The following is a 10,546-nucleotide window of genomic DNA, read 5'->3' as shown; positions in this document are numbered from 1 at the left end:
GGTGCTGGTTAGGAAGAAAAGATATAAAAAAAAAAAATAACGAAGGATGGTGACCGCAGACTCTAGTGGGTGCGTGCCCAATCGATAAGTACCGACACTATAGTTATGACCAAAGAAATCTCTTCCGCACTTGACATTTGATCTCGCGAACACTGAGTTAGTAGTCGCGATTCCTACCTACACAGGCGGATATTAATGCTATCGCTCAGACATTTCTTACGAGAAATTTTCAAAATTTCCATATCTCCGTTTTATTATATATAAAGTAGCCAAGAAGCCAAGCTAATTGGTAGACTTAACTTACCTATCAGAAGTCTACGCTGGTTCTCTTCCGTATTCATTTGTAGATAGCCCACTAACGGCCGTGATTCCTAAGTCGGGATTCCGAAAATTTACCGTGGGGAAACTAGATCGTGACTCTGCAATGGAAAATTTCAGCTTATCTGACGGTCTGCGCAGATCGTGCTAACTTAAGATGGAATATACAAAATAGATAAGGAAACTCTCCATAGAGAAGGCAGGAAGTCTATTGAAAACGGCCTACATCATCACCTATTTTCTACTGTGGCAGTACGATGACTGCATTAGAATGAGTAGTTTTTTATAGACCTAAGAAGTGGGCCGGCGCTAAGGGCACTGGATGATTGTGTCGGTGTTTCTCTGCATACATGAGTTTCTAAGGGGACACAAAACATTGGTATTTCAGAATGTACAGATAATTCAAACACAAGATTGATGTTAAGCTGAAATATGCTCTAACTTTGGACGGTACATCGTAAAGGGAGAGAGAGAGAGAGAAAGGGAGTTCTTCGGCGCAAAGTTTTTACGCGGAAGCTCGGAATGAACCCTTCGCGAATTTCTTGATGGCTGCAGCAATTTAAAATCGAGAAGGGAAACATAGAAAGATAAGCGTCGTGGTGTTCAACATAGAGCGAATACCATCTATCTTTGTACAGACTTTCCGAAAGTGGTCTTTCGCATTATGCTGCTCACTGCAGAGCGCCATTACAATGCAGTCTTAAAAGTAATATTCAGTCAACTTTAGAAAATTCGCCTGTACATCCTTTATCAATCAAATCTATACAAATGGACATAGGGATATATCGTATTTAAATTTCTATAAGATTTGTACGTAATAACAAGTATATATATGTGAATAAATCTCTGCTAAATATATATACGCTCCCTTAGAAAGCAAAAAAAAAAAGAAGAAAAAATTAATTACTAATCTCATGTCATCTGCATATCGTAGGAAGACATGCATTTAATTAAACCATTGGCTGCTGCAAAATATAGCGAACAGCGTTGGGAAAATTATTTACAAAATAAATTTTTGTTAATGACACTAGTTCTCAATATTAAACGCATCTTGACTCGTTATGGGTTAAGGCGGAAATGCAATCGTTATTAAAATAAATCACGGTTATCGTTATGTCGTCGCGAAAGAGACGCACCACATTCTGAGGCACCGACAAATAAAAGGAGACTTTCGAATGTTCAACGCCATATTCCGATGCCCCCAGTGCATGACGTAACAGATGCGTAGCAGCATTCCGATCAAAAGAATTCATGGAGAAGTCACCTAAAAATTCCAAAGACTTGTCCTCGGCTGCTATCCGATCAGGATCTGAGATATGTTTTGAAGTTATATGATCGCCAATTATGTTTACAGCTTTTGTAGGTGTTAGAAAATTCCAAAGTCCATCGCTGGCCATAATTAAAAACTTATCATTCGGTATTAATTTGTAACGTTTGATTTCCGGTTCAGCCGTTAGATAGGGTGGCGTATAATAAAATGGCAGTTTGGCAACTTCACCATAAACTGGTACAATATATTTCTCCATAGTTTCGTTCGACCATTTATACCGAAAATTTCCTAGGGCACGTAAGACTTGCAAGCCGCCCAACAAACGATGACTTTGTATGGCGGTATGCCGTTCTTCTCGCGGATGTTGAGATAATACGCGGGTTACTTCGCGACGATTGGTGCTATCATGTGAGGTAGTAAGCTCCTTCGCGTCCCATTCATCTATTTCGAGATTGTAACTGCCTAAAACAGCGGTACAACCACCCGTACTCGCTAGATGCAGATCCCTACCTTCCACATAAGCTATACAAGCCGTAGCACCCGACATAGCTACCGACATTGTCCACGCATTGGGACAATTTATAGCTTCTTTAGACAGATCGCTATCCAAACATAAAAAAGCATTTTGAATTTCCTTCGAGCATTCACTTTGATCCCGAACCGAAATCCTTTGTATGAATTTAATGAAACTATATTCATAAAGATCCTTAATATCACTCACAAAATCCATCTTATCGTTATAGGACCTGAGAAACGATTGACTATCACAATGTTGTTGCATTTGCTCTTTTAACAATTGACGATCGGTTATACTGGCGGCGATATAGTGCATTAAACGTTTTGATATGGCTTGTGAACAAGCCGGTCCTCGGTGTCCGTCAAAAATGCCGCATATAAATGCACTTTTATGCATGAAACTAGCTTCGGCTCTTGCATCTTCACATGGCTTATTCGCGCCCAATTGATTTGACTCGTAACCATAAACCGGACAATCTTCTTCGGTAAACGTATAGGTGAATTCATTTTCTCTTAAAAGCAAATTGACATAATACGGTGATAATTGCGGTAAAGAAAGTTGTCTCCGTCTTCGCACCGATGTACATAAAAAATTACGCACTACTATACTTTGACGGTAATTTGAACTGACGGGTCTTTGAAGTTTATTAACAATCATATCGCGTAATAGTATTGTTAACATTTAATTTAATTTTGTTCTTTCGTTTTTATTTATGTCCAGAGTATTATTTTGAAGTTTCGCATAAAACGATTGATTCAAATATTTATCAAAAAAATTAAATGACTTTTCCAGATGATTAGTAGAACTAACTACATTGGTAAAGGTATTCATTAATCGGTTTTTATGCATCCTACTACTTGTGGTGCAAGCGTACAGTAAGTTTGTACCGATTTATGCAGCATTTGGAAGATCTCGAAATAGACCTATCTCTTAGAATCACTTCTGCCCGTCCATGCGATTTCTGGTGTTCAATCTACAGACCGCAAATGTTTAAGATATTTTCGTTATGCCGATTCAGATTCAGAATCACTTTCTGGACATCTATTTAATCTTGTCAGTCTCTTTATCCATTTTGTTTTCTTGTGCGCGTAACTACTTTTGAGATATTGCGATGATATTCCTTTTGTCCCCTTGGAAAATACTGTTAGAGATGTTTCGAATTTGAGCACTTCTTCGATCACTTCCCATAATTGAATTCTAGATTAGGATCTTTAAGGATGAGCGTTGCCCCACTGTAATGTGTTGTTTTGTTTTTTGTTTTCAATGTTTGTTTATCAAAAGGTGTAAGGATTCAAGACGGCACCGAAGGTACTGAGTGCTCAAATTCAAAAGCAAAATGTTATTAAGGCGAATCAGATGGGAAATTTAATTCATTATTACTAACCATATACAATATACAGCATAAAGTGATTCGCCTGAATGATCGGGTAGGCAAAGCCTTTCAATGAATGTGGATTCAAATTTCAAGTGCGGTAGAATTTTCAATAAACCCGTTCGCCTTAGACTTTAAGGCTGTAAAATCTTAGTCTTACATTTTATTTACTTGACTAAATTAATCATATTAGTAATAATATAAAGTGAAGCGGTATCGAAAAACAACTTCGCGCTGACTATTTTTAACTTGCGGGCAATCTCGAAAGTTGAAATAATAGAATCCTTTAGCTTAAATAAGAAATAACTCATCTATTGTTATGTATATCTTACGATCTGTAGCATAGCTTAAAGCAATCATATAATTCAGCCGCGGAGAACAACCCAGAACTTCATTCATTTTTAGTAATAATTGGAGATCTATACTTTAAAGTAGAATAGTATCGAAAAACGACAGTGCAATTGCTACTTTAAACATGCGGTCAAAACCAAATACCCAGCAGCTAGTCGATTCCACTCAAAGGACGCTGTTCTGCATAGCATAAGCAATATTTCGTGAGTGGACCCCTCACCTCCGCAGAGCTTGGATGTTAGATTATAAAGTCTTTAGCGCTACTTTACGCTACCGTAACCACTCTTACCTTTGCGCTTCCCATACGTTTCGTCCACACCAGTATAATCTTTTGCAGACAGAACAAAACAAGAGAAATATTTTCAAGATAATTGGAATCTACAGCAATACACAAAATCCCTAACGAAAGATTCTTAAAAAAAATGAAATTTAATGAATGTTGCCTAAAGAGAAAGAGACGGAAGGACTCTTTGCCTATAAAAAGAAAAAAAAAATGTTGCCTACATTGTGGTAAACGTAAAAACTATTACCTTAGCATACTTTAAACACTACTTATTGTGTTGAATTCCTGTACACAAGGATGACATAAGCATTCAATTTTAATTGCTTGACTGTTTATTTTTCGTCTTATTACAAAAATCTTTATCCCCATTGTCTGGCATTAAAAAAGCAAAGAAGAAAAAGGTGGGAGGGAAACAAATTCCATTCCGATCAATATTTCTATCGTATCGTATGCTAAGACACTAAAAGTGGTTGTTGTTGATTACGTCTCATGCACACATAACCAGGGAATTAAGATTTTTGTTTCCAGTTATATTGTCATTCATGTCAATGATTATTCATTCGCATAGAAAATACATCAAAACTAATATGCTGACAGACTAATGACGACAATATCGAGAGCTAACGTAGTAAATAGCAGCAGCGACAACAACAACAACAACAACAACAACAGCAACAATATCGTAAACATTTAAGTGCAAATAATGCACAAATGCACGGAAAGGTATTCCAGATACCAGAGAAATGGAGTGACAGCAAGAAATCTATACAAAGTCATAGCCAATCTGGCAAACAGTCACACGGGGATGCTTGATAAAGAAGGAAGGATACATCAACCTTTTCATAGCTTTCTCTGTATATATGTTTTTATGTTTTTATCGAAAATACATATAAAGACACGTATATGTGTATAGTTGTGTGTAGGTGAATAGATGTTGTTCTCTTACAGGTTAGTTTGTCATATTGTCGAGCACATGCAGATAGGAACTATCCTCAAGTGTGCAAAATATTTTCTTCCTTTTTTTTTATATATTTTTTTGTACATAATATATGTATATTTGTATGGGTGGATGAATGAGAAAAAGTTAAACAAAAATATTTGTATCCATAGAATAGAATATAAACACAGCAGCGGCAACGTCAAGGTTTTTTTTTTTTTGGTTATATAATCACCGCCATGTGCAAAGGTTACGGTATATCGATTTTCTCATTTCATTTGTAATCGCCCCAAAATGTGCATGACAGACCTTATTCAGATTTCACGAATTTTAAACTTATTTATGCATGTATGTCCTTACGTCCGCTTATAGGTTAAGGGCTTGCTTTAATATATGTGATTCATCTTTCACAGAAAGTGAAGCTGTTTTAAAAATCTTCAAGGACCCTTCAACGTACTGCCCACATCTCGTCGAAACCCAATGCAAAGTTCCTTATACAGTCGGCCAGTTTCATGTAAAGAAAACCAACGCTATGCCGATGTACATTTATTTAGATAGTTTCCTTTTTTTATGCAAGAAGCAAACGTGACTTCTTCACTTCGCTCGAAATCCGGAAGCCTTAAGCCTTCATCTCGATTGGATCCAAACGATGGGTATACACGATTCGCTTTCAGGCGTTCTTGTGCATATATATTGTTTATAAACAGGTAAACTCGAGTGTATGCAAATATTTTGCTGTTTTATTTCTCTTTTTCTTCTACTGTAAATATATTTTCCACCGCAATGACTTTATACCCCATGGAGAAAACCATACATGTGTGTCGGCTGAGGGGGAATATAAAACAATGTAAAAAAAAATTGTAAGAAAATTGCGTGCGATCTTGGCCGAATCTTTTACATCTACTACCTTTATCAGAAACAAAATAAAAGAGAAAAAAAAGGCTCAAGAAAAAATCCAAATAAGTTAAAACTTAAAAATAATTTAAAAACAAAAATCCGCCTGAGTTGCCTAATAACCAAAAGTCTCGACTAGCAATTCAATGGTCGTGGGGTTCTCAAGTCTGAAGTGCGCTACTAAAGCCGAAAATCTTAGAGGCAGGCTAGTGCTTAAAGACTTTTAGTCTTACAATTTATTCTCTGGCTAAATTTGTAATAAAAAAAATAAAAAAATTAAAAAAAAATCAAACTTCGATAATCAGTAAACATATAATGGGTGCGACTGATTTTTTTATTTTCGCGCCTACGTTGCAGGGTCATCCTTTCATCCATTTTTTTTTTACTTTTTTTTTATTAGAGTCGCTATTCTTACCTTCGTTCATCTTCGTTACAAACTTCTATCCATTTTTGGAATAAAACAAAATCCTAGGAACTAATCGCATAACTGAAAGTTACCTTTGCTAAAACAGCTGAATAAAACTGTGAAAACTAAATTTCTCCAACGTAATTAGCTTTTTAGTTTCCAAATATCCTGAATCGAGCTTTTCGGCAATCTCCGCGGTTGTCCAAAAAAGATTTTGCACCAACATGGTCTTAGCAGTATCGCCGATCAAAGATCGCTAGCTCAGAGCATGGCTTAACAGGGAGACATGTTTCGAACCATTCTCTGCATGTTCTATCAGAAACTGAACCTTCATCAAACACTTTCAATATTTTTCTACACGATACCAACTCAGTGCTTGCGGGTTCAAATCTCAAGTGCGGCAAGGTTTTCTCTGGTCGAATATACGGTGAGTGGTCAATCGATAAACGCTAGTACTTATCACTTGGGCGGCCACAACCCCTCTCTTCTTTCTGCCAGTCAACGTATTACATGAATAGGGCAAATCCCCCGAGTGCTTGGTGATATTAAAGAAAAATCAATTTTTACGTTTCCCTAGCGTTTCTTCCTTGTTGGAATTCGTACATAAGACATAAATGAATTTTATCGATAGGTTTAGTGATAAAAAGTGCGAACCAAATCTACGTCAAATGAATATGTTGAAGCATGAATAGAACTTCCGGTCTTCTAGTAAAGTAATAAAAATAGTTCATGGGTTAATATTTTGTTTCCTCCCATTAGAAGCAAGGATCTGCTCAGATTATGTGATACTATAGGAGAGTTCTTTGTTAGCTGTAGGGTCTTGTTCTTTGACCTTTTTACTTCATGGTGAATAATAACAGTACCTCTTGATATCTTAAATTTTGCAAAGGTTTAACATTCATTCAGAAAGACGGACAGACATGATACTGGATCAACGACTATATATACTTTATAAAGTCTCTTTCAGGTTTCTTCTTGTGAAAAACTTATTACACCCTTAACCCTCGGTAGTGGGTATAAAAATATTTCCAAAGAATATTTTAATAAAAAAATACACAAAGGCTTAAAAATTTTGAAGAGAAATAAAACACACAAGTATTCACGTTGAAACACAAGCTTAAGAGTCTGAATATTTAAAAGGGACAAAAATAAAAAACAAAGAACGTTGCATTTAAGCCTTAAGAAAGGGTTAGTTCCAGTTACAACAACAAAATAGAAAAACATGAAAATATCAACGAAGGAATTCGCTCTATACCCTACAGAATATATCAAAGATGTATATATATACATGTATATATATATGAAATAAACACAAAAACAATTTGTTATGCCCTACATCATAAATGATGGTAGGGTATGTCAATTTTGTGCGGGCGTACATAACACTCAAAAAGACTTCAGATAGACCCATCTTTGCCGACCGCTTTAGAAACAATTTCTAAGTCGATGTCAGCTTGCGTGTTTGTCTGTCCGCCCGTCTGATGTTTTTGGTGTGATTAAGCGAAGTGGTGTAGAGTATTAAATAGTGGACCCTAGTCCAATATAATGCTTTTGTTTGTATTTTGTAAGAACACACAAGTTTAGCACAAAAATATACTATATTTTACCGATTATTTATTTAAATGGAACATTATGTGGCGAGTGGTCGTAAAAGCTATCAAACCCTACACGGACTACACGGACAGACAGATAAGATTATATCGATTGAGGAAGTGACGTTGAATCAATTGATATAACAAAAAGTAGATCTATCTTAAGACCTTCTGACTCATAAACTGATAAAAATCAGCAAAGGCAACCAAGTTTTTTAATGCTTATAATTCATTGAGTTCCTTGATGCACGTGTGTCTACAATTTTTTCTAAAAGCAAGCTTCTGTTTGGAAGCACTTGGATAGCTTTTTTCCAATATCATCTTTGGGTATCTTTGTTTGGGTATCGTTCATTTTGGATCCCAAAGCTATTTTAAAAGAGATGTACGCCCTATTAGTCGTGAACTGCTGTAGATTGATTTCGTCAGAAGTGGAAACATGCCACAAATTGTACCCAAATCTTCCATTCCACTCGTGTTGATGGTGATTTTCTGTTCCTCCCTTCGATTCTTTTTCTCTTTACTTCCTGGATACCAATACGTAAATCCAGCCTGTTTGGCGACAACAAAGTCCGCAGATATGTATACGCTAGTCTGTAAATTTAAAATGATCTGATGTGGCATGCTATGTACGGGAAGAGAAATTGCTGCACTACCTATAGACCGTCTTACTCCAGCTTTTGGATATGTAATTAACATCGACATAGTGTAAATGCGAATGGTGTAAATGCCCGGAATGACTTTAATCGAGATATTTGCATAACGCGATTTTCTTACTTTTGCTTAATGCAAGAACATTTTCAACTACCTTTCGTTTTAGTCGTTACTAACTTACTCTTGCAAAGTTTATTTCTTTACAACGTATCGAATTTCTTATCTTTTCATTGCTAAGCTTAGCGGTATTGTTTTACCCCGTCCTTTAAACTCGTCATGATATAAACGTTTACATAATCCTCCGTACTAGCTGCGAATTCAAATTTTGCACCCTTGCCAAAGATGTCTAGACGTTGTCTTTGTCTTGCCTCTTTGCGAATGCCATAGATTGTCGTCATTGTATACAATTCAACGGCCAAAAATACTCATAACATCTTTTATTGTAAACGTGCGCGAGGATTCTGCTTAAGACATTTTAGTACCGGATTATCTATTGTTTCATGCTTCCAGTGTGCTTGCGTTACCGCGTAACTGAATTCAACATTTTTATGTTTCAATGAAATTGTGAAAGGATTTCTTTGCAGTAAAATTGTAATATATTTCAAAAAATCAAATATCTTTCAGAAAACACAAACAACAATAAGAAAAGAGACATAAGACTTTTAATGTTTTGGAGGGAATTATTTTACATACAATACCTGGATAGAGTTGTTTTCACAATGGAATTAGGTCAATACTTACTTCATAAATGCTTCTGCCGTAAACTGTATAGTATAGGGCAATATTTTATTAGGATTACATTTTCAAAGACCAACTATTCATGGCTTCACTTATGATAGAGTAATAATATCTTTTTATTCCTAGTCGTGAGTTTCGTGTATTTTTCAATAAATTCAATAAATAAATTTTCCTATTTTGCAATCGCCAATGTGGAAATAAGTAAGAAATGTTAGACATCCAAGCTCACTGTGTGTTGTTGGTTCGCTGAATAGAAGAAGAAGAAAAAATTTACTTTCGTCTGTTGTCGAACCTTTTATGCTCCCCATATTTATCTTAATGCAAATAATAAAAAAAAAAGATTAAGTGGGCATGGCAAGTAACGCTCATTTTGATGAAAACGCAATATGGTCACCCAACTAATCTACATACAAATTTTCATCTTTGTATAGTTCACAATAAATTCAATAAATGAATTTGTAAATTTTGCATACAGAGGTGCAATCAGAAGCGTGCAAAATAAGTAAGACTGCTGTTGGATCTTTTGTGATACACACTTTTACCTTAATGTGCAACTTAACACAAACAAACAAACAAAACAAAAGCAAAAAATTTCGATAATGGTGAGTAGTGTCCATTTTAATGAAAGGGCAGTGTGATCATCCAAGGAATATATATACAAATTTTCATCTTTATATATTCGTAATGAGCGTTCATAGTTTATAAGTCCTTCAACCGACTGAGCTGATCTTCAATACATGCTGACAAGCATACATCCCTTACTCGGTTTAAAATTTAAAAGCATTGGGCGTTTTTATAACTGGAAATATCGTGCTAACTGAACTTAGCAGGTATCGAAATTATCGAACGGCTGTGATGGATAATGAGTTTAAAGCTGTCAATAAAGTATTCATTTTTCTAATCGTGAAGCATTTCATTTACGGTTGCGTTTAATCAGCCACATATCCGAACTCTTGCGAACAGAAAAAAATTTTCCAAAAAACAATACATATCCATACAAACAAATTTGCCTAAATCGATTAAAATTTTAATGCTGATCGAGAATATTTGTATATATAACGTCTGTGAAGTTTCCTTGGATATGTTTGCGTTAGTTTTTCACATACATAAAATTCTCCACTTAAAATTATTTTACGTGTTTACGTTATGAGTTGGCAGTACTTCAATTGTTTTGTGGTTTTTTATTTTTTCAGATAACTGCTGTAAATGCTTTCATT

The 10,546-nt window shown here is 35.5% G+C and overlaps 1 protein-coding gene across 1 annotated transcript; it reads right to left on the bottom strand.

The window, feature by feature from the left end:
- Positions 1-1,358: 1,358 nt before the first annotated feature.
- On the bottom strand, positions 1,359-2,762 carry LOC119638569 (pyruvate dehydrogenase [acetyl-transferring]-phosphatase 1, mitochondrial-like). Its single transcript, XM_038035437.1, has one exon. It carries the CDS (start codon positions 2,760-2,762, stop codon positions 1,359-1,361), a length of 1,404 nt encoding a protein of 467 aa, XP_037891365.1.
- Positions 2,763-10,546: the final 7,784 nt, after the last annotated feature.

This window comes from Glossina fuscipes, unplaced genomic scaffold, assembly GCF_014805625.2.
Source record: "Glossina fuscipes isolate IAEA_lab_2018 unplaced genomic scaffold, Yale_Gfus_2 90, whole genome shotgun sequence".
Classification (NCBI taxonomy): domain Eukaryota; kingdom Metazoa; phylum Arthropoda; class Insecta; order Diptera; family Glossinidae; genus Glossina; species Glossina fuscipes.
This window is presented reverse-complemented; position numbering and strand designations above follow the sequence as displayed.

What these genes read in the sequence shown, in the direction of transcription:
- LOC119638569 (XM_038035437.1), bottom strand. Translation starts at nt 2,762, where the DNA reads ATGATTGTTAATAAACTTCAAAGACCCGTCAGTTCAAATTACCGTCAA.